Source organism: Copadichromis virginalis, linkage group LG7 (genome assembly GCF_057382275.1).
Source record: "Copadichromis virginalis isolate Kocher_CV1m ecotype Utaka linkage group LG7, C_Virginalis_male_GT1.1, whole genome shotgun sequence".
In the NCBI taxonomy this organism is placed as follows: domain Eukaryota; kingdom Metazoa; phylum Chordata; class Actinopteri; order Cichliformes; family Cichlidae; genus Copadichromis; species Copadichromis virginalis.
Window position 1 is genome coordinate 50,337,643 of NC_140624.1, and position 23,791 is coordinate 50,361,433.

At 40.8% G+C, this 23,791-nt stretch overlaps 1 protein-coding gene across 5 annotated transcripts in view; it reads left to right on the forward strand.

Annotated features, from left to right (window-relative positions):
• The window catches only part of ptpn13 (protein tyrosine phosphatase non-receptor type 13), a 50,051-nt gene that overhangs the window by 17,183 nt on the left and 9,077 nt on the right, over window positions 1-23,791 (forward strand). For 2 of the 5 annotated variants that reach the window (XM_085463976.1, XM_085463974.1), the window contains 28 exons: window positions 555-740; window positions 1,003-1,090; window positions 3,080-3,712; window positions 8,838-8,930; window positions 10,548-10,647; window positions 11,174-11,363; window positions 13,113-13,187; window positions 13,286-13,457; window positions 13,832-13,982; window positions 14,098-14,236; window positions 14,388-14,540; window positions 14,961-15,143; window positions 15,296-15,458; window positions 15,686-16,109; window positions 16,656-16,762; window positions 16,864-16,917; window positions 17,368-17,457; window positions 17,788-17,895; window positions 18,056-18,187; window positions 18,282-18,736; window positions 19,143-19,259; window positions 20,117-20,210; window positions 20,314-20,399; window positions 20,507-20,681; window positions 22,619-22,833; window positions 22,935-23,033; window positions 23,117-23,487; window positions 23,586-23,745. In XM_085463976.1, the coding sequence (XP_085320102.1) occupies window positions 555-740; window positions 1,003-1,090; window positions 3,080-3,712; window positions 8,838-8,930; window positions 10,548-10,647; window positions 11,174-11,363; window positions 13,113-13,187; window positions 13,286-13,457; window positions 13,832-13,982; window positions 14,098-14,236; window positions 14,388-14,540; window positions 14,961-15,143; window positions 15,296-15,458; window positions 15,686-16,109; window positions 16,656-16,762; window positions 16,864-16,917; window positions 17,368-17,457; window positions 17,788-17,895; window positions 18,056-18,187; window positions 18,282-18,736; window positions 19,143-19,259; window positions 20,117-20,210; window positions 20,314-20,399; window positions 20,507-20,681; window positions 22,619-22,833; window positions 22,935-23,033; window positions 23,117-23,487; window positions 23,586-23,745 (5,013 nt within the window). Of the gene's footprint in view, window positions 1-554; window positions 741-1,002; window positions 1,091-3,079; window positions 3,713-8,837; window positions 8,931-10,547; window positions 10,648-11,173; window positions 11,364-13,112; window positions 13,188-13,285; window positions 13,458-13,831; window positions 13,983-14,097; window positions 14,237-14,387; window positions 14,541-14,960; window positions 15,144-15,295; window positions 15,459-15,685; window positions 16,110-16,655; window positions 16,763-16,863; window positions 16,918-17,367; window positions 17,458-17,787; window positions 17,896-18,055; window positions 18,188-18,281; window positions 18,737-19,142; window positions 19,275-20,116; window positions 20,211-20,313; window positions 20,400-20,506; window positions 20,682-22,618; window positions 22,834-22,934; window positions 23,034-23,116; window positions 23,488-23,585; window positions 23,746-23,791 lie in introns of all 5 variants that reach the window. The other 3 variants (XM_085463972.1, XM_085463973.1, XM_085463975.1) reach the window with 3 other exon arrangements.

The following is a 23,791-nucleotide window of genomic DNA, read 5'->3' on the forward strand; positions in this document are numbered from 1 at the left end:
ATTGGGGACCATCACATCTCTCAGAAATCTGTTTTTAGGGTCTTTTTGTTTTAAGCTTCCATCATGGACTGGGTACTTTCTTATCATAAGACAAAGGTTTTAAGATATGTGCAGATGAAAGTGTACCTTGTTTGATTAAACACAGGAATCCACCACCAAAATTTCCCATTTTTAAAAACAGAGAAAATGAAGAAGCTGAAAACAGGATTAACAGAAACTAAAGAATGAAAACATTAGGTGGTGTCCTAGCCTTGCTTCAGTTCCTGTTTGTGAATGTGCATCTACTGTTGATCAAAACAACTGCTTGTAATGTATCTGCTGAGCCCTCCCAACTGCTAAAGTGTTCGGTCCAAAAGCAGCCAAACTTTTCTCCGTTTAACAGAGAGATGAATTCTGATATTATTTAATAAAGTTTAATTTGATGTCATGTAGTGACTGTGACGCTAATTAAAATCTAGACCAACCTTTTGCCAGGATGCTTGAGAACAAGACGCTCTTTTCACTCTTTGTATCTTAACTGTGTTATTTCCCCCCACACCCCCACCCCTATGCAGCCTATGGAGCTGGGAGAACACATAAACAGTTTACTCCTCAACATGTGTGATGACATTACATTGAGTCGAATATCACTGCGCACAGTCCTGGACATCTCCAGCAAACACATCCGAAACTCCAGCTGTGACCCTCCTTTCAGTTATATCAGAAGACTCGTCAGGACAGTGCTGGGCAGCCTTTCTCAGGTATAACATGTGATGATGTATATGTAATGAAATTCCAGCATTCCTGTCTAAGAGTCCATATTTGCGAAACTGTCAGGAAGCCTTTATAGGAAGAATGCTTCTTAGCTAAGTCTATGTTAAAGACCTATAACAAGCTCTTCCAAAAGCACGCTAGGTTTGAATTATACAACAGGTGATGTGGTCATGCTGATAGAACATGTTTCAGGACGTCTTCCTTCTTTCACCCTCACTCTTTGTTTTTCATTTTCTGTCTTTTTCACAGCTGGACGGTTTGCTGACTGACAGAGAATCTCTTCCGGAGCGGAGCAAAGAGATTCGGGAGAGGCTGAGGGGCAAAGGGTTGCCCTCAGGTAAGATGAGCTGCACCTAAGTGACACACAGTAACGTTGCAGTGGTGTGCTCAAAATCATTAATTTCCACACTGAGTCGTATCTATTGGCTGCAGGCGGATAAAAGGCTGCCAACGCGATAAGGTTTTTATTTATTTTTAGTGTCGAACTCAGCAAATATTAGTCCGTTGCACTTAAATGTTTTGTTTACCTACATTCTGTGTAATCTTCATATGAGGGTCACAAGTTCAGCCTCTCTCTAAAACAAATCACCAGATCTTAGATAAGCAGGCTTTGTTTAGAACGTTTGGGAACACTTTGAAATTCAATTTGTCAAGCGAGTCCAGAGATGACCCAAAACATGTGTCCACTGATAGATACAGAGAATAACATTGTGACATGGAAGATTAAATAACAATCTGGTATATGTTGGATGAATAGTGAATTGCCATTGTGTTGAAGATTATATTGACAGTAGCCAAGTCTTCATCTCTGAAACAGCCAACTATGCAGGGTGCTTGTTGTTGTCGGTATAAAGTTATTCATGGAAAGAAAAACAATCAAATTGCGAAAGGGTGTTAGGGGTTCTCACAACTTACTGAGCTCCTTCTGTGGTGCCAGAAACCACGGGACACCTTCAGAGGTCCATAAGTCGGTTAAAATGTTTGGCAAAACACGAAAGAACGGCAGCTCATGGGGTCATCGTAATATGCTGGCCTGGTGGTTTTACTCACCCCTAATCTTTAAGCTGTGAGGGCTTAACAGTTTATGCTGGTTGCCCACATGTTTATTAAAAATATATTTTAATGAAGAAAGTATCAAATGTAAATTGCTCACCTTGTTTTCTAACCATTTATCAGTGACATACTCAGTCTGCAGTCTGTGGGAAAGAAGTGAAAGTAGTCAGAGAGAGGAACACCAAGTTACAACCTCGAGTCTGATTTAATTCAGGAAAATATGAACAAATCTTCCCAGTGGTTTCTGAGAGAACTCGGGCATTTTTCCAGGCCATGAAGAGGAGAGCAGAGCACAAACATGGCTTCCATCTCCATTATGTAAGCACGGCATGGCATTGATTACAGATGCATATTTTGGAGTCATCAGTGTAGCTGCTGGTCTCCTGTTTGTATCAGTGCTTTGTTTCCCTGGTTGATCCCCAGCCAGCCCTAGGGAAAGTACATGCAAAGAGTATTACTCAGTTCTTAAGCATCTTTCCTCTGAAAGGACCAGCTCTCTCTCTCTGTGTCACCCTTAACCCAGTGGCTCCAAGTTCTTATTGCTGCTTAGGGAATTTAGATATTGTCTTTGTTCCTTTTACACATGCTGTGCATGTCATCATTGTGATCGACTGGCAGCGTGTCTGGGAGTGTAACTCACCTCTTTGACAAATCAAAGACATGCAGCATAAAATTTTTTTTTATTCCAGTTTTACTCAGTCAAGTTTTTTCAAGTTTCCTCCTGAGTTCCTGGAAGACTGGAATCTGGCTATCTTTAATGCATTTCCAAACATATGCTTTCTAGATTAAAACCAACCCACATGCAGGATTTTTATTTTTTTACAGGCCTCAACATCTGCCCGTTTACCCTCTTGTTTCTGTATTTCTTCCCTTTGTTTTGTTCCTGCATACTTCACTGGTTTATTTCTCACTAAAAAAATAGACTTTACTAGTATTGTTTATATGCCTGGAAAGGCAAACTTAAAATTTATGGATGGTGAAAGCAAAAGTTCTTATTCGGGGAAAGGCAGTGCTAGATTGTAAGATGCTTGTGGCAGAAATTGTTAGTTATTGGGCCACAATTTGGTTTCCTTTTAAAACAATGGAAAAATAGTTTCTCAACAAACTGAGGAACTGTAGTAATATTAGCTTTTTATTCCTTGGGCTGCTGTTGTTTGTTTTACATGCAAAAGTGTAACAGTCATATACTATTGGACACAAAGCAGCTATTTTAACACTTGTCAGCCTCTGTATCTGCTTGGTGTTTAAAATTTTGGTTCTCCCCTGCTCTTAGGGAGGAGTGCTGCCCCTCGGGTTCTGGAGCGCTACAGAGCGAAGACTCAGGAACAAACCTCTCTAAACCGAGGCCTTAGTCGTTCCATGGGCTCACTGCCAATCCAGGATCTTTTGAAGGGGGATGACGGGGCAGCTTTACAGTATTCCCTGTCTGATTATCACACCAATTCTGACTTACCCAGTGAACTCTACCCAAAGCCCCCCTCGCTCCATTCCCAGCGTTCTTATCCCTATCTGCACCCCTTTCACCCCCAGCAAAAAGGCCGGCCTGTGGAACTGGACCGTAGATCTCTGCCTTTCTCCAGTGGGGAACTGAAGCTAAGTCAGCCCAGGAAGACCTGGGCTTCCTCTGTGGACTTGGCTTGCATTGACCCAGAGGCTCTTCGCTTTGGGGCTTTGGAGGATGCAAGAAGAGGCAGTAGTGCCTTAAGTACACACTCCAGTGGCAGGCGCAAATCACCTTTGCAAGCTTTAAGAGAAAGGGATTCTCAATACCTTGAGTTTGGTGGGCTGAACAGTCGGAAGCCTCATCACCACTCAGCCTTGTCTGTAGGCTCGGGCATCACCGGTGCCTATGACAAGATCAAGGAAAAACAGAGGAAACTTCAGGCGCTAAGACAAGCAGTGGATGGTGAGTATGCTGAAGCTAGGGGTTTAATTTAATAGAGAATTTGTACAAATGAATGTTTTCAGGGTTAAGTTTGTGTTGTTGTGTGTTTGTTAAATTCCTTGACAAATTTTCAAAACAAAATACGAACCAGAATCATGTAATTCAAAGTGGTATCACGTTGTGGTTGTGACGCCTACTGTGGACAACGTGTTGTGAATGATTTTCACTTTTAGGAAAAAAAACCATCATGGCAGTTTTGGCCTTTTCTTGGAAGCTGGCGCTGATTTAATATAAACAGAATGACTAACAAGCTGTTGTTTTCATTCCATGGGATGTTTTTTCAATGTAAGCCTTTCCTTATTTCAACACATCACAAACAACAAGCACCTGGTTGCTTTTGGTCATGTGTGCTTAGGAGTCCTTTGTCGGAGCATACAACATGTGGCCTATAGTGTGTAAAAATGTAAGATTGCTGTTATGTGTGTGGTTGGCCACAACAAATTTTTTGGGTTTAGTCTGCAACTGTGGCAAGGAAGGAAGTCTTAAGTAAAACAGACCAGTTCAGGGTCACTTGATGTAAGTTAAGTGTCAGACTCTGTAGTGCATGGATTTATCAGGCACAGCATGGAGTCATCAGCTGACCTGATCTGAAAGACAAAAATAAAGTGAAAGCAACGGGATCAAGTGAGCAACCAAGACAGTTGGACTAGTTACAAGTTGCGTATCCATCTGTAGTAACTACCACCTAAGTGTTGTGAAGTATGGGGAACCGGGTGCTGGCTTGGTGGTGGCTGGGCAGCAAGGTTTAGACAGAATGACTCATTGCTACAGTGACCAGTAATTATAGGTTGGCTTAATTCTAGCCTGCTGCTGACTGTCAGAGATGTTATATACAAAATCCCTTTAAAAAAAAAAAAAAAATTATCATGGCTATAAACATGCATATAAAGGATAGATGCGAACTAGTTACATACTTTCAGTGTGTACAGACTGAAAGGAAAATAGTCTTAAAATAATAGCACAATGCTTAAATCAAGGACATCAAGCAGAACTGTTTAACACGTCAGTCATCTGTTATAAGAGCTTTAAGTTTCCTGTTGGAGATTATGAAATTCTTAGTAAAGTAAGTTTATGCAGTGAGTCACATGTCTCTTGGCCAGCTGAGAGCCGTTTAAGGCGCATGAGGCTTGAACGATTTCATACAATAAACCACTGTCTTCTACCTCTTGCTCTCTTGCTGTTCTTGCAACATCCCCACTCTGTGCTCCGTCCAGCCTTCAGCCTCCCTGCTTTTCTCGCAGCTATTTTTGATGCTGACTGAACCACCAACCAAGCATTCTTTTCCTCGACTGTGGCTTTTCATCCCCCAGCAAGTACCTTCTTGCCTTCTTTTCTTTCACTCCCCTTTGCTTTGTATCGATTGTAATTTAGAGGATTTAAGGGTTTGTTTGGTTGTTTTTTTTTATTTCTTCATCTCATGAAAGTGCAAGACTTTGTCACTTCACACCTTATGGGTAGCATGAGCAACACCTTCATATAACTGCTAAGATGACACAAAAACAAGGTCCAGATTTAAAGAGTCACTAAAAAAAGTCCAGCAGATATTTCCAATTTAAGATCCACAAACTGAAAGAAACTTAAACTAAAGCTTTGGGATGACTGCCACACGCTGCAGGCTTTAACACTGTGGTAAATATTTTTTTAAAAATGAGATTTTTAGCAAGGAATTGTGGGGAAAAATGGCATTACTGTTGTGTTTGTGATTGCTTGTGAATGTGCAACGAAGACTGAGTGGGTTGAACTATTCATTAATATTAAATGATGGATATTACAAAGCATCCTGGAGAGAAGCTTTGTTTACTGCCGTCAGAAGTGACTGAGGGTGTCTGCAAAGGGTGAGCCAACTGTTCTTTGGCTACACCATGAATGGGCCTAATTGAGTACAAACCATTTGGAGGGGGCCTTGTTGGATGTGTTTCTTGGCAGAGACCTCTTTTCCTTTTCTTTTTTTTTCTCTCTCTCACTTCTTTCTGTTCTTTTCTGCAGGAAAGTGATGGCACAGCAGTGGTCAGTGGTCTCAGGTTTTACAGGGTTAAACAGCCCTTGACTGCCCTTCTGTGTGTGCGTGCATTTACAAGTCTTGTCTAAATGTATTGCAACGCTCACGTTTGTGTGCTTGTGTGCATGCCTTTGTGTGCATGGGCATGTCTGTACCTGGGCTCTTCTGTCTCAAACAACCCCCACACACCATTTTTGGTGTCAGTCTTAAATAAGTCAAAGCTTTCCTTGTCGAACTGGAGGCTGTAATAGGAGTCATGCGTAGCAGATGAGGGAATTCCTAACATTATTGGACTTTTCCGGCACTTGGCAGCAGATTATGTGGGTTTCTGCCGGGGTGGGTCCATGTTGGACAGCGGTACAGAACGCTGCTGCTCCAGAGGAAGGGGAGGTGTGTCTGTAAATCACAGCCTTTTGAAATTGTCTTAATTATTCTATTTGAGTCAGCAGGAGATGAGATTGCTGAGTGTTTGTTTTTTTTTGTGGAAAGCTGTTGACTGTTTGTTATTTCTAAACCATTTGAGCTACCTAACTTATTTCCTCTTCACATTATGAATAATGTCCAATGTCCAATTATTTAGTGCTCCGAGGGACTAAATAACCTCAGAGCACAGTCAGAGTAGGGTCTTTTTCTCAGTGTAAAATACTTAAAGACTGAAGGACTGTAGACACTTGTAGTACATGCAGAGGTGTCACCTACATAAAGTCAGATCATGGAGATAAACATGTATGTGAGGACAAATGAAAGATGAAGTGCAGCCTGGAGAAAGCTTGGTGGTGAATGCATGCTTTGATAATTCTTTCCTAGAATTGATGCTCTTTGCCTTAAAGTATGTAGAGACTGTTATGTAGAGGCTGCTTTTCCAGCAAGTTTGTGTGGAGTGCTCTCTCTCCTGCAAAGTATTTCCAGAAAACAAAACATACGAACAACAGAAGTACTCATCTTTTTTTCTGTCATTACAATCTTTAAGAAAAAGAAGGATTTTATTGCATTATTTATTTACCTTTACGGTTTCCTTTATATTTTCCTGTGAATGAAGCTGGTATAATTGTGCAAAGCTCACTGAGAATGAGCTTTGCACTACATCTTTTTTGAACTCTGCATTTTTCTAACCCTTCTGTTCCCTTGCTTACTTATAAACATTTACATTATGAGGGAAATCTCACTCTCCACTCAGCTGTTATCATCTCTGTTACTTTTTGAAATTACCTAAAAGCACCGACTGACACACTGGTCCTAGGGATTATTTGTTTTTTGGGTTTTTTTGGGGTGATTTGTTTTTTCTTGTCTTTGTTACAACTAACTCATTTAGTGCTGTTTCCATGACCAAAAAGAGTGTGTGGCACATGAATCATCTTAAATCTGTATCCAGATTCAGGTTGCCACATTCATAAAAATATATTTCTATTTTGCGTGGGTCAGCACAGTGTGGTAATCTCACAGCTGGGCTCAAACTTTTCTGCATGGGTTTTTCCAGGTGCTTCGGTTGCTTCCATAGTCCAAAGACAATCGGGTTAGATGAGGAGGAAACTCGTAAGTGTGGTTGTCGGGATTGACCAACGACCTGTCAAAATGGGTGCCCCGCCCTGGATGAAATTTATCTGGGATAGGCTCCAAGCTTTTTTCTGTTATTTTTAGCACCTCCAGGACCTCACCAGACTTAGGGAGTCAGGGTAGGGGTTGTTTTGTTGTTGTTTTTTGTTGTTGTTTTTTTTAACAGTGGGGTTACAATTCTTTTTTTATTTTTTTTTCCTTCCTTGACAAGGTTGATAAAACTGAAATAACCTCCAGTATCATTCTGACTTATAGCAAAACATCGTAGTTGAAATAGTAGAAGTAGATTCCTTTAAAATCAAATGCTTTATTGCTTTTTATCATGTTTCCTCCTTTCTGTGAAGCTCAGTAAAGTGTTGTTAAGTAATCCATATTGATAAATATGTTTTTTTTTATTAGCTGTTGTAAGCTCCTCTTCTTTGAAAAAGCTTTTTCATGATGATAATTTTTCTCTGCATTGTATTCTTCACCTCAGTGTTTCTAAAACTCACCTAAGTATAAAGGCAGGTGACTGCACGTATGTATGTCTCAGTGAGGGCTTTGAAGCAGAAATGTAAGTCATTGTGACTGCATGGGTAACTTACTGTAAATTACACAAGACTGCTCCTCTGTGCACCTTTTTGTGTTAAAGGAAATGAGTCACCGTCCACTGGAAGATGGAAAACTATTTTGGGTGATAGTCCAACCAGTCCTCCTTCCTCTAAGTAACATTATAGTGGCTGTCGGGCCACAATGCTTTTTTGCTTAACATGTTTACAAAAGACAGAGATCAGTACAAGTTGAACTCTGTTGTTTTGTGAAACTGTAAAATAAAATGCCTTAGCAGTGACTTGGGAATCCCATTCATTCAAGCTATGTAGTTGGTACTGAGGAGCAGGATTTTCAAGTTCTGTGTACAATGCAAAGAGCACATGATACATTAGGGTAGGTTTCAGATTGAATCATATTGTTTGTTTGTTTTTTCTCAGTTACCACAGATTTTTAGGTTATTATTAAGTTAATTGGGCTTTGCTTTGAGAAACATTTAAGTGTGGGGAACTGGTCTGTACTTGCTGTGGTTCACCCAGTCTAGCAAGACAAAAGTTTACGCCTTAAATTAAAAAAAAAAAAAAAAAAAAAAGCATTCTAACCTGACTGGAGGCATGCCTGCATACACTTGCTAAATCTGCTTTTCCTTGTAGGTACATATGCCTTTCATTAGGAGTGTTTACCCACAGCATGACTAAATCCTGCTTTGTGTGTATTATTTTACAGGCTTAGTGTCACCGTTTGGTTTCAGTAGATTGTGGAGTAAATGAAAACATGCGCCCATCAATTCATATGTTGTCCTAGCCCCATAAAGTCTCATACAACTTATTGTAAACCTCTGTTTTATGTAACATTGACAAATACACGGCTTCACCTTAACACCTTAATTTGTATTAAGTGCATGAAGTTATCCCTTTTGTTGTTATTGATGTTATTATTGTTATTACTATACTACTGTGTGGTTTGTATAATACATAATTTTCAAATGAATTTCTCTGTTGCCAGATCCAGTCCACACCCACCACAGGTACCACAGTGATTACAGTTCATCCAGTGAAAGCCCCTCACTCGCCTCCTCTGATCCAGATTACAGGCAAGGTAAAAGACGCCACTGACAAATCCTTTACTGCTATTACGCTTTTAATGGCGATCCCACCCACACATAGCATACTATGAAATGTAACTAACAGGTGATAGGTGCCGCACACATGTAACTCATCTTGGTTATGTGCATGCAAGAGAATAAATCAGTCACTTAATAATAACATGAGAGAGCCATACTGAGCTGTGGCTGTTCTGCTAATACTCAGTTTCCGCAGTGGCTTACGGTGACTTCATAGTGCACTTTTTAGGCTTAAAGCGAAGTGCCGCTGCTTTTGCTTGATTTAGAAGCACAGCAGCAGACCTGGCAGTTTCCCATGTTGAGGTAACTTCCAATCAACTGCTGTTATTTGATTGTCTGATGCCGCTAAACAAATTGCATGTTGCCTTTCACTATGTAAGATTGCATAAGGTAAGAATTCCTTTCCACTGTCAGTGAAAAATGAAATTGTGCAATGCACCTTATTGTTATTGTAGTAGTAGTGTGCATAATGTAAGGGCGATCGTGGCTCAAGAGTTGGGAGTTCGCCTTGTAATCGAAGGTTGCCGGTTCGAGCCCCGGCTTGGACAGTCTCGGTCGTTGTGTCCTTGGGCAAGACACTTCACCCGTTGCCTACTGGTGGTGGTCAGAGGGCCCGGTGGCGCCAGTGTCCAGCAGCCTCGCCTCTGTCAGTGCGCCCCAGGGTGGCTGTGGCTACAATGTAGCTGCCATCACCAGTGTGTGAATGTGTGTGTGAATGGGTGGATGACTGGATATGTAAAGCGCTTTGGGGTCCTTGGGGACTAGTAAAGCGCTATATAAATACAGACCATTTACCATTTCCACACTAGGACTACTCAAGATTAATTCACTTAAAATTGTCAACACAACAGAAGGCTGAGCTAGTCAATGAGGAGTTCAGTTAAGATCAGCCTAAAGGTTAAGACATTAACTGGCTAACTTTTTCCATCCATATCACTAAAAACAAATCCCTGCTGCAAAATTTAGTTAAAGGCCAAAAAGACTTGAAGCCCATTCTAATGTAACCCTGCACCAAAGTTTAACACTGAAAAAGAAACTTGTGGATCTATATTATTCACTAGAATGTAGTGGAATTCTAAAGCATCTCTAACATAGTTTGTGTTACTAAATCCAAACCTGTTTTTAAACATGCATTCAGTAATAACTTATAAGACAGAAAAGCTGTATGTCATTACTTTATTACACCTACCGTTGCTGTAATGCAGCACACTTTATTGCAAGGCAACAGAGATGCCATTTGTTGTGCTGATTTTACTCTTCTATAATTGCACCTTTGACAGGTATATTTGCAGCACCATGTGTGCGTGTCTGTTTTACTATAAAAATGTAAAAACAGCATTTAGCCCTTTGGCTTTTTTGTGCACCTCTATGCTTGGATGCTTTTGCATCTTTTTTTTGGGGGGGGGGGGGGGGTTCTCTTTATGTTTTAAAAAAAAAAAAAATGCCACTAGCCTACTGGTGACTGCAGAGGAAAATTAGCCTGTATAGCTAATTTTGGCATACTTACATGATGGACCTAAGTATTCATGTTAATTGATGTGTATTTTCCTTTGTTTTTGTTTATTGTACTGACATTCTGCTGTCTTTTCTAGCTAAGAAACCTGGTGAAATTGGCAGGTATGGCTCCCAGCTGGCACTTCTAACCGAACATGACGCGTTGGCGCTGGCAAGCCACAATGCAAACAGACACAGGTAATGCCCAGTCTCCCCCCCCCCCCCCTTCACGTGCCCCTCACCCATCCCACCCCCACCTCACAAATATCCTGGTGAATGAGGAAGCTATCCTGTTTGGTACTCTAAGCCACAAACATACAGCTGGTGTGGCTTGGCAGGGTCAGCTCCATGCTTCACTAGTGAGGTCATCTAATGTGACATCCACATTCAACATTCTCTGTCTCTCTCTAATCTCTGGCATTATAGATCAGAACTGCCTGCTGTTGTTCAGCCTGCTCAACAATTTGTCCCACAGCAGAGCCCCTTTTTCTTCCCTTTTTCCCCAGAATGCTAAAGCGAAAACATCAGCTGTACACAAAAAGCCATTTTGCTGCTAGCTTTAAACTTGTCCATTACATAAAAAATGAAACAAAGTGTCCAAATAGAAGACGTATCTTCACATAAACCCCACCACACACTCACACAGAGAGAATAGCTTCCTTTTTGCTTATAGACAGCATCAGACTCTTCTGACACCCATCCTCTTCTCTTCTTTTCCCTGCAGGCACAATGAGGGGGGAGCTGACACTCTGGTTGGAGCAGAGTTGCTGCTGCAGAGGCAAGAGGAGGAAGTGCAGCGGCTTCAGGCCCACATGGCCCACAGGCTGTCCAGGGCCAACCTCTACCCCACAGACGACCCCTTGGCCCTTCAAGAGTCTCTCTATACCTCTTCTGTACCTCCACGCAAACTCAAGGTTTGCACATGTAGCAGTATTACTGATGTTCTGTTAATTATAATCTTTCTTGCAGTTTTGGACTTTTTTTTTTCTTTACAAAAAACATTCTTATTTAAATATAGAAAGGCTCTTTAATCACTATGGAGCACACTAACTCTAGAACGGCATCCAAGTTCTGAGCATTTGTGGCCTTGAAGCGTGTTTGCATTGCAATATTTGATGATGGATGTATAATTTAGACTCACATGAGCTCATTGGCAGCAAACTTGTTGATGCTCTAAAGATGAACTGCTGACTGGAGTACATAATTCATTTCAGCCTCCTTATAGTAATTAAAAGTATGTAGGATTGTGGGACGTGTGGATTTTTTTCCCTCCCTTTTTTTCCCCTTGTGGGATGGTCTAATTTGGCAGTATTTACCAAATACCAAATAATAGTTACCATGCTTATCAACACAGTTGGTAAGCATGGTAACAATTGTGTTGCTGTTCCCAGTATACCCTAAATACTATAGAATATTATATTGCCAATAAATTAAGCACCCTTGCTAGGACTAGACTTTTTAGTGTGTTTGTGGTTGATTATAATTGGCGGAATTTAGGAAATAAAGGTTTCCAGTTGGAAAAACCTACAGCATGTGAGTTAAGGAAGAGGAGTCCTGCTCTTCTGACTCATGTGAGATTCAATTATAGCAAAAACACAAAACAAAAAAATCAACAAGGAAATGTGTACAACACTATAAAGCATATATTCATATCTCTCTCTGACCTGCAAATGAGTGCATAATGCTCTGCTGAGAGCTTTTAAACTACGTCACTTTGGTCACTTTGAGTTATACCTTTTTTAGAACCTGGTTGTACCCGTTCTGCTTTCAGAGTATCTTAATTCTTTGTGTCACAGATTCAACAAGGTGCTGGAAACATTATTCAGATCCATGATGCCTATCTGCCATTCCACCACATCCCAAAGGGGCTCCATTAGATTGTGATCTGGTCACTGTGCAGACCATTTGAGTACAGTGAGCTCATTGTCATGTTCAGGAAACCAGTTTGAGATGATCTGAGCTTTGTGGCATGCTATCCTGCTGGAAGTAACCGTCACAAGATGGGCATACTGTGGTCATAAAGGGATAAATGTAATTAGCAGCAATACTGAAGGTGGTTATGTTGTTTGGTACTAAGAGGCCCAAGGTTTTCCAGAAAAAATATCTCCCACATTATTACAACATTACCAGTTGCCTTGATACAAGGTGGGATGGATGCATCCTTTCATGTTGTTAAGGCCAAATTCTGACCCTTCCATCTGAGTCTCTCAGAAGAAATCAAGAATCACTGAACCAGGGAATGTTTTCCAATCTTCTGTTGTTCAATTTTTATAGTGAGCCTGTGTGAATTTTGGCCTTCGTTTCCTGTTCTGAAATATTCAGTCCAGCACATCTGGCACCAACAACCGTGCCACATTCAGAGTGACATTAATCCTCCTTTCTTTCCCCATTCTGATTTTCAGCTTGAACTTAAGCAGGTCGTTTACACCATGTCTCCATGCCTAAATGCACTGGGTTGTTGCCAAATTACTGGCTGATTAGATATTTGCATTAACAAGCAACTGAGTAGGTATACCTAATAAAGTGGCAGCTTAGTGTGAAGTATTTGTGTTATGCATATTTTATATCATGGGTGAGAGGGCAGTTGTAATTTTCAAAAGACCCTTTAGTGTGCTGGTAAAATAAAACTTAAGTCTAACAGTGACTTTTTTATTATGTGGTAGAACTTTCACGGACCCGAGTTTGTGAAGATGGCCAGCGAGCCCTGCGTGCCCTTATCTGTTCCCTCGTCAATAATGGTGAGAATGTAAAGTTATGCCATCTTGAAGCCAAAGAATTCATATTTTTATATCTGTTTGTAAACCATTACTCCATGCTTTGTATTCTTTAACTCAAGAAACGTGGGAAGGTGGAAGAAGTGCAGAGGAAGGTGGGTGTGGTACTGCTCAATGGCCAAAAGCTGGAGCTGAGCTGTGACATCAAGGCAGTGTGTAAAGACGTTTTTGACATGGTGGTTGCTCACACTGGACTTGTGGAGCATCATCTCTTCGGCCTCGCATACCTCAAAGGTATTGTGTGTTTGTGGTTTGAGGTGTGTGTGTGTGTGTGTGTGTGTGAGAGAATGGATGTGATCTTGTGTTATTTTGATAAGTGTTTCACAGTTGTTCTTTGTTTGTTTAGTCTTTAGTAGTTGCCCCCAGAGGTCTTAATTCTCACATAAGAAAAAAGCATTTTAAAAGTTCTTTAAAATTAACTCAAATTGTATTCGAAATAAATGTTTTCATTTTTGAAGTGGAAAGTTTAAAAGTGTATAAATGCACATAAACAAATATCGGTTTGGTTGGTTTTAGTTGTTCATTTTGATCAATTTCCTGTAAAGATGCAAAGCTTAAGCCAGCCTAACTTGACTTTCTAACCCTTTCATCCTGAAAATCACACACAGAAAATGAGTTTTTCTTCGTTGATCTTGATGCCAAATTATCCAAAGTGGCCCCAGAGGGATGGAAGGAGGAGTCCAAGAAAAGGAGATCTGACATGCTTTTTAACCTTTTTTTCCGCATCAAATTCTTCCTTGAAGATATCAACTTAATACAGTAAGTGCACACAATTAGCTGGAAAAGCCAAATGTGTGCTGTCGTTACATAAAGAAATAACAGTGTGTTCATGTTGGCATATTAACCGCTTAAAGTGATTTTCTGTGGATTCTAGGCACGCATTGACCAAACATCAGTACTACCTACAGCTGAGGAAGGACATCTTGGAGGAAAGAGTGCGCTGCGGCACAGAAGATGCCATGCTGCTGGCTTCTCTGGCATTGCAGGCTGAATTTGGTGACTATCAACCTGAGGTACCCACTCAGCTGTTTATCTGTTTGTTATCAGTCAACTAAAAGTTTCTTTTCTCGTATGACTTTTAAAAAAAAGTATTTCATTTGACTCTTGTATATATAAAACAATAAAAGTATCTTAAAAATAATCTCATTAATCCCGATCCTGCAGCTCCATGGGAAGACTTATTTCCGAATGGAGCACTATCTCTCGATGTCTGTCTTGGACAAAGTGGGCCAGACCACCATCAGGGAGGATCTGCCAAAGCTTCACAGCAACTACTACGGAGCAACAGAATCTGAGGCGGAGTTTGAGTTCCTTAAGGTTGGCAATAATAAAGTAGACTGCGTTTAAATTCCGTTTTCATGTCGATATCAAAAATATATTCAGTTATGGCTGAAGTTATTTTTTTCAGTAATAAATTGCAACTCAAGGTTTTTATTTTGTGATGTAAATGATTATTTTATACCAAACAGTTTACTTCGGCAGAAGGACTGACATGCAGTGTATGTTTGACAAAAAATAAGTACCGTAACAAGAGCAAAATGTCTGTTTAAATTTCATTTTGTTGTATTTTTTGTCTCATTGGAGACTACAAAAACGGATGTTTGCTTCCTCATCAACCTTAATTTGAAAAAAACCCCCAAAAAACTAACCCCTGGTTCTCATTTGAAAAGTTCCTGTTTTCTATGTTAATTTGATTATTATTTGAGTATCTTAGTACCATCTCTCTTGTCTTTAAAGATGAGCCAGAAGCTGACAGAATATGGAGTCCACTTCCATCGAGTGCTTCCTGAGAAGAGATCTCAGACAGGGATCATGCTGGGTGTTTACTCCAAGGGGGTGCTCATTTTTGAAGTCCTTAATGGAAATCGTACCCCAGTGCTAAGGTTCCCCTGGAGGGAGACAAAGAAGATTTCCTTTGCGGTATGCGCTTGACTCTTATTATTCGAAATAAACCTGTATTACAGTATACCAGTATTTGTTTTCCACTATAGTGTAATCCAATTGATGGCCATTTTCACTTTGTTTATTATTATTATCATTTTTTTGTTTCTTTTTTTTCTGTAATCCTCCAGAAAAAGAAGATTTGCCTTCAGAACACATCAGATGGCATTAAGCACCTGTTTCAGACAGACAGCAACAAGACATGTCAGTATTTGCTACAGCTGTGTTCAGATCAGCATAAGTTCCACCTGCAGATGAAGGCTCGCCAAAACAACCAGGAGCAGCAAGACCTAGGTAAGCAAGATATTATTTAGAATGATGTAAATATATAGCCAGCTAAGCGCTGCTTGTTTTTTAATAGAGATGAGGGTTAACTTGATGCATCTGTCACAGGCAACACTAATTGGAATAAATCAACGAATCAGCTCTTTGGAATTACCTGCCTCATGTTAATAAGCACTAATGATTATTATTACTATAGAATGACAGACTTTTATGTCTTTCATGTTCCCGCTCACCAGAAAACAGTTTGCAGTACTCCCTCGACTCTCGGAGTGGAGATGCCGTTGGTATGAGAGCGAGTTCGGGCAGCCTGGCCCCAAGTTTATCGACACGCTCCAACCCAGACCAACTGAAGAGAATCTCATACTCAGAGGCAGCCCTCAATAAGGCACTGTCTGGCTCAGTATTAGTCCAAGATGAGCTTCACTTTCCAGGGTTCAATCCAGCGGCCTCCACGGTCCTTTCCAATCCCCGAGCAATGAGTCGTTCCCACCACAACCTCGGGCAAATGCCAGAGTCTCCGGAGGACAGGCTGGCAGAGTTGTATCGTGGTCAGTCACACAGCGGACTTAGTCAGCCACAAGCCAACCAACTGGCCTCTCACTTCCAGCAACATCAGCGAGCCAGCTCAGACACAGACTCCATCCTACACCAACAGGACAAGTGAGTTGAGAAAAGCAAAACATGTCAAAAGCAAGACCCGGATTATTTCCCATAAGATTGATGAAACGTAATGAAAGGAAATTATGAGCAAATGCTGAATTTAACTTTATAATAAGAAATAAGAAAAATAAATAAGAAAACTGTGTTTCTCATCTTTTTATTCAATGCCTTTTTCCTCCAGTATGGGGTCCTGTACATGTGTTTAGGTTTCACTGTCAGTCTCTTCAGGGCAGACTAAAGTTACTGAGGATCTGTTGCTGAGACTACTCTGCACTACAGAGACATATAAAACTCTACCTCCAGCCTGTAATTGACCCCCGGGGGTCTGTGTGTGGGTGTACATGCGCCTTAGTGTGTGTTTGTGTCATTGTGCCTTTTTTAGTAAGCAACAAGTCTGTTTTGTGTCAGCTGCTCCCCCTTGTGTCAGCTTCACAGATGACCTGTGATTTTTAGCTTAGAAATTTCAGGGGCCTAATGTTATTAAGAGAGTGTCTTCAGCGTTGTAGAAGACACCTAATTTTTCTCATCTGTGTTTTGCTTTCTCAGATCATTTGGCATACCACCCCTCAGCAGCGCAGCCTGGAGCACCAGCATGTCCAAAAAAGAATCTGACTCCTCTTCCATAGAGGATACCGGGCAAGCATATGTAGTAGGTAAGAATGCTGACCTGTGAAGAGCGGAGCATCAGAGGTGTAGAGGTCATACCTGAAATACTGAAAGAATGCTCTTATTAATGCGTTGCATTCTTTCACAGGTGTTAGCATGCACAATTCCTCTGGACCACCTTCAACCCCAGCATCTGTGAATGGTACGTAAGGCAATGTGATTCTTGTTCCCACAGATACCAATTATTACTCATTTTTAGCATTCTGTCTCTACAACTCTAGTCTGTTCACCAATATCTCTCTGAGATTTAGCAAACCATGAATATATACAAAAAAATAGTCCAGTCTCTTTTCTCTCAGTGCTCGATGCCTGTGGACCTTGGCTTTGGCCCCGCTCCCACCATTTAATAGCTTAATTCTTGGCACTGAACTCAACTTTCATCCCAGCTTAGCCAAGCTTTTCAGGCTTGTTATTCAATTCTACTAAAGAGGGAGCCCTTCAGCTACACTGTATGTCCTCTTGAACTGATTAGTAGTTACAGTGTAGTGCTTTCAGAGTGGGCTGCGTTTTCTTCCCTGCTTACCAAACTCAAAAAGGACGTAACTGTGTTACAGAAGATGTCATGTATTTAATATGTTTTTTCTTTGGACAGATTCCCTAAAGAAAAAGGTTAATGCGTTACCATCTCCAGAGAGAGAGATCACAACTGTAAACTTGAAGAAAGATGTGAAATACGGACTAGGTAAGAGTGAATGAATATATTCATAAAATTAGTTTTATTTTACACAGTCTCTGCTGTTTTGACAACTGCTTTAAACTGCTTGAAATGCTGGGGGGACCCTGGACATGCTGTATACTTGACAGATTTCTGAGTTAAAAGAAGTGAATAACTCCCCCTTAGGCAACCTGTTGCTTTTCTATTTTAAGGACTTGGATAACCAGTAATTTTGCTGTATGCAAATCTTTCAGCTGAATAAATAAAAATGGTGTTTGCCAGAGGCTGCCTCTACATTTGCATGCAACAGTTTATAGTTTTGGGTTCATACATTTGCGGTGTGTGTTTGTCCTGTAGGGTTTCAAGTTGTAGCAGGAGAGAACTCTGGCCGCGCAGACCTTGGCACCATCATTAGCTCCGTCACTCCCGGTGGTCCCGCTGATATCAATGGCTGCCTCAAACCCGGTATGCTACTTTTTTGTTGCCACTTTCTACCTTCCGTATTCAGATGATGGTGTTCTTGTTGTCTGCTTGTGCTGATGGTTAGCTCTTAAGGTTGTTTCATTCTTGCTGTGAATATGAGTAGTTGTTGTCTGTGTGAGCAACGGTGGTCTTGTTGATTCAGGTGACCGGCTGATCTCTGTAAATGAGAAAAGCCTAGAAGGACTTTCTCACACGACCGTGGTTGATATACTTCAGAATTCTCCTGATGACGTTACTCTCGTCGTATCACAGCCCAAAGAGAGGCTCTACAAAGGTAAAATCAGGGTTACAGGTATAATTTTTGTTTTCATGTGCACCTTGTCAGGATTGATCCTGACTTTTATCCAAAACCTTTTTTGTTCCAACAGAATCTCCTGGAGGATATTCACCCTACCAGCACGGGTCTTCATTTAAGTCCCTTAACTCTGCTCAGAAACAAGAACTGGACTTTGATACCTCCTCAGAAGAGCATGCAGGAACAAGAAGCCCCAGCCCTCTACAGCAAAGTGCTGGCATACAGTCATCTAACTCATCACCAGCTCAACAGGACACTGCCCTCAGTTCTCAAGACTCTAAGACGAGCATTGTGGCTAAAACCAACCAAGCCCCTGGTGGAGTTCAGCAATACCTAGAAAGGAGTGCTGCACCCACTGCCCAACATCCAAATGTAGGTCCTGATCCTACACCACCAGCTCTACCTCCCAAAACTAGAAAATCTAAAGTGCTGGAAGCTCCCAAAGTCTCTGAGCATTCTGACCGTGGAGATTCAGACATGGACGAGGAAACTTATTCAAGTAGTCAAGAGAAACAAAAGGTCAAAAAGGTTTGTTTATTTTTTAAAATGGACTCATTTTAATGGATTCCCTGCTTTTATACATTGCCCTAGGCTCTCAATTAGGAGCTCCGTTAAGTATAATACACAGAATTGTGTCTTCTAGTAGAAATTTTCTTACGTTAATGGAACAGAATATGATTGTTTGTTTTCTATACACAAGCATTACATATAACCTGATGCTTGGCACAACTAACTGCCTGTTCTTTATAACATTTGCCTGTCATTGCATTTACACTGTCAATGAAAGGCTGCATTGCAACTGTATGCTGCATGATATTCCTTGTGTTTTTTCACTGTATTGGCTTGTTTAGTCAGTCTACTCACTCACCTTGATTTCTTTCTGCATGTTCAGGCTTGTGATAATTCACTGTAATGCCCTATTCTCTGTTTGCAGGAAAACATCATGGAAAATTTAAATGGTAATGCCTCAGGGGTCAATAGTCTCCATCCAGGAGAACTATATGACATTGAGCTGTCCAAAAAAGACAGCAGCCTGGGCTTAAGTGTCACGGTACTGTTCGGCAAGGTTTTCACCCTTTTCTTTGTTTTGCACCTTTTTTTCCCCCCCCCCGACTCATCCAGTTCACATGTTGTTTGGTTTGGTTTCATTTCTTATTGCCGTGTGTTGGACGTTCTTGTGGTAATACTAACCCTCATGCATGTCAACTTTATTTTTTTAATCAAGAAGGATTTGAAAGAAAGAAATGTCACAGTATCTCTTACAGTGGGGACTTTAAATGATGTGAGTAATCACTGCTCTAATTAGTCTCTCTGGAATTTTGAATATGATTGACTTGGGTTAATTAAACCACTAAACCATTTTAACAAATCACTTTATTATGTCTTCAGACTGCTGTCACACATGTACTTGTGTTGTTGGTCTTTTTAAATTTTTAGAAGATTTAAAAATAATAAGAGCTTTGTTTAATACCTAAGCAAACTCCAGAATCACAAAATCCACCTAAAAGGTCATTTGAACAAGAGGAAAAGGAGCTTGTGTCATATGGTCATGATTCATAGTGTCTAAAACCAAGTTTTAACTTGGTCTTTGACAAAACTTGCTAAACTTCAAAATCATCATCTACTCCACCTGTGACAGTTCTTATGCACCAAAGTATAAGCTTCATTCAACCCCCGGTCCAAAAAAACTGAAATATAAACTTCTGGTCTTGAATTTTCTGTTAAAATTACTTTAAAATACTTCTCTTGTACAGTTTGATATTCTCTTCACAGTTCTGAAGCCACAATAAAGATAAAGCAGTTATCATATAAAACACATCCAACCCTGCCATCAACCCCCACAGACAAATAAAGAATTATGCATTTTCTCTTTGGCTCATTTCACTAAGAGTTCTGTCATTATCTTAGGGAGGAGCTGGCACTGCTGTCCGACATGGAGGCATCTATGTGAAAGGTCTTATACCAAAAGGTGCTGCAGAGCTTGATGGAAGGATACAGAAAGGTAGACACTAGTGTAACAAATATGTAGCACAAAGGAAAAAATGAAATTGGATGAAATTTAGACTCTTTCGTCTTTGGGCAATACCTGTCTGTCTGCGGCTTAGGTGATCGTGTGGTGGCTGTCAATGGAAAGAGCCTGGAGGGGGCCACTCATCAGCAAGCGGTAGAGGCTCTCAGAGACACCGGACAGGTGAGGGGATGACAGTTCCCATGAGCCACCATGTGAGCAGTATCTTTAAATTATGTTGCTGCCTAGCTGGCATCTTAACACTTAGTTTTACTTCCTGCGTGGCTCAGACAGTGCACTTGTTGCTGGAGAGGGGTCACGTACCTGCAAACAGCATCCACGCTCCCCTCACACCTAAGAACACTCCACCATCTGCCAGCACTGGCTACGACAGAAGTCCGACCAAGAACAAGGAGCAGACACTCGAAGCCAAAGAAAAACCAGAGTACAGCTTCATCACACAAGGTAAAGGATGTGGTGTGGTTTATTTTGGGATTGGAGATCCATTTTAACGCACCCTGTAATGCTTTTTCCTGTTTTCTGTGGTCTAATTTCAGTGGTCTAATTATCATTGAAAATGCACAGCAAAGTGCAGGTTGAGGGATTATCCTTTGACCTCTTTCGTAGCACTGCAACAAAGCTAGGTTCAGACATTTAATATTCATTAGGTGCCTTTTTTTTTTCCTGTGCAATTCAGTGAATTTCACGTGTTAAATGCATAAAGACTCTTTTACCCAGGCTCTCAGGGCACACCATGCTATTATTTTAATTTTAAGGTTTTTTTGTTTTTTTTTTAAATAGCCACTTATCTTTTCAACAGGCAGTTGCAGAGAGACAGATAACCACTTACTATGGCACCAAAAAGGGACTTTAGAATAACCTGACAGGCAGGTCTTTTGGCAGGTTCATACCTTCTTGCTCCAAGGCAACACATGCCCCACTCCGCTGCCCAGCTCTTTGATGTATTAACTTACCTGCATAACTAATCTAACTGCACCATCAAGTAAGTTAGGTTAGTTGGTTAATGTTCCACCCTCTCCTAGTTTAGTCATTGTAAAACGACTGTAGTTTCTATAATGCGGTTTTTCTGGGGGGTTTTTACCCTCACCTAGCACACGAATTACTTTTATACTGCAACCTGCAGCCACTTTTTAAAGCCCAGATAGATGCTTAAGAGGCGTTTTACAGTATTTTGTCCAAGGATGCTTCCACATACGGACGCAGTAGATCAAGCCACTGATCTTAGGAATAGTAGACAACCTCCTCTAACTCTTTTGCAACCATAAGCAATACGAGTTTGCTTTTCTGCAGGTGAGAATGTAAGGGTCCATCCAGGAGATGTAATGGAAATGAATAGTAATTCCTGTACTACTGGAGACTGTTTGCAAATGATTTAAAAAGAAAAAAAAGAGTAGTTTCAGACTTCTAAAGTAAATTTCTACATTATTGAACATATGTGATTTGACATTTACTTTATAGTTACTCTGAATAACAAATTATATTGTCTTCTTTTGCCAACAGCCATCTTGAGTTTTAAAAAGGCTAACAGACTTTTTAAGATATATGCACCATTTCTTTTTGATACTTGTGTCCACCTGTAAACAATCAAATTTGGTCATACAATGTATTATTTTTTTTTTTTTTGCAGTGTTACACCAAGACTTACATCAAGATCAAATGAGCATGTGTGTACAACCCATCGTTTGCACACTGCTGTTGTATTAGAGCTGAGTAGATGGGCAGAATCTACATAAATTGCTCTTCTGCAACAAGAGCTGGACTATCCTTTAGTTTTGTGCTCTCCCTAACTGGTTATAAATACAAGTTGGGAATGCACTTTTTGTTTTGTGTATCAGGCGTGTCCTGAAGTTGTATGTTTTTAGTCAGGTTCCTAATATACAATATACTAAATGTTTTACCAAATCAGACTATAAAATCCAGTTTTGAGCCCCCCACACCCCCAAAAGAACATCCTTTCCTTATATTTATTTGCATGTAATTTTAAGAGGTTGGGTACACCGTCTACAGGTTGTTAGTGTATTATATGGCTGTTATTATAATAAGCTATAATTCATTCTGGTTTTATATTTTATCTTATTCTGTGTGACCATTCATCTCCTCACGTCAGATTCTCCAAAAGCCTAGAAACTTTTAAAACTGCTCTTAAAACTCACCTCTTTTCATTGGCTTTTAGAAAGGTTTAATTTATTTGTTTATTTATTTTTTATTTGATCAGCGAGGTGTTTTACGAAATTGTGTTCTATTGTATTTTTATCTGTATTTACTGTACAGCACTTTGGTCAGCCTTGGTTGTTTTTAAATGTGCTCTATAAATAAACTTGACTTGACTTGACTTGACCATCTATGGCAATAACTGCAAATTCATGTGTTCTGTTTCACAGATAATATGTTTGAGGTGTGCCTGCTGAAAAACACATCAGGGCTGGGTTTCAGTTTTAGCCGAGAGGAGAACATCCCCAACGAACCCCCTGGCTCCAGCATGGTGAGGGTTAAAAAACTGTTTCCTGGCCAGCCAGCCGCAGAAAGCGGTCGTATCAAAGTTGGTGATGTCATCTTGCGTGTCAATCAAACCCCACTCAAAGGACTCTCGCAACATGTATGTAATACACTTTGTCTCAGTTCCCATTCAAGAATCACATCAAAGTTATTTGATGTCATAATGTGTTTGAAATTGTGGTTCCTTTACATTTTGTGTAGGAGGTGATATCCGCTCTGAGAGGAACTGGTCAAGAGGTGACTTTGCTTCTCTGTAGACCTGAGCATGGCATTCTTCCTGAGATGGACACTGCAGCTTTGGTGAGTCACTTAATATTTTCCTCATCACTGAGAGTCTTTCAAGCATTAGTTGAAAACTTAAATTGAACCAAATTTCTTCCTAGACACCTAAGCCATCGCCTAGAAAGACACCAGGGACATTTGGAGAGCCCAGCTTGAACTTAGAAAGGCTCACGTCTGCTCCAGGGAGTAAGAAACAGGGCCCTGTGGAAGACGCCCTGGAGAGGCTGCTACACAGAACCCCTGGCCGACGCAACAGCTACAGCGACAGCACCGATGGGGATGAGGAGGTGGAAGAAGCTTTCAGCGCAGGCTCTGTGGAGAACAGCAGGCAGAACTGGGAGCGGAGTGTTTACCAGACCTCCGGTAGCAACCCGGGACTGGGACGCTACGACAGCAGTGGTCATCTGGATGACATGCACTCAGCTTTTTATTCCTCAAATCTATCAATGACAAGATCAGACCTCAGCAACCGGTAATTCATCTAATGTTAAATACTCGATTAGCATTATCAGTTATAAATGTGATTATTAGTGTTTTTGCTAAATTTTGGCTTTGTGGATGTTTGGTCAGGGGACTTTCATCCCCAGTGGGAACTGATCTGGAGTCATCCACTTTTCCGAAGGTGTCCTCCCTGTCTTCCCCAAGCCCAGATCCCCTGCCTCCTCCACTACCTCTGCCCTTGAACCTCACTGCACCTGGCAATGGACAGGATGGAGATGAATTCGTCCCAGTAAGAACTGAGGAAGGGAATCATAATCTAATCATTTTAGGGTTTC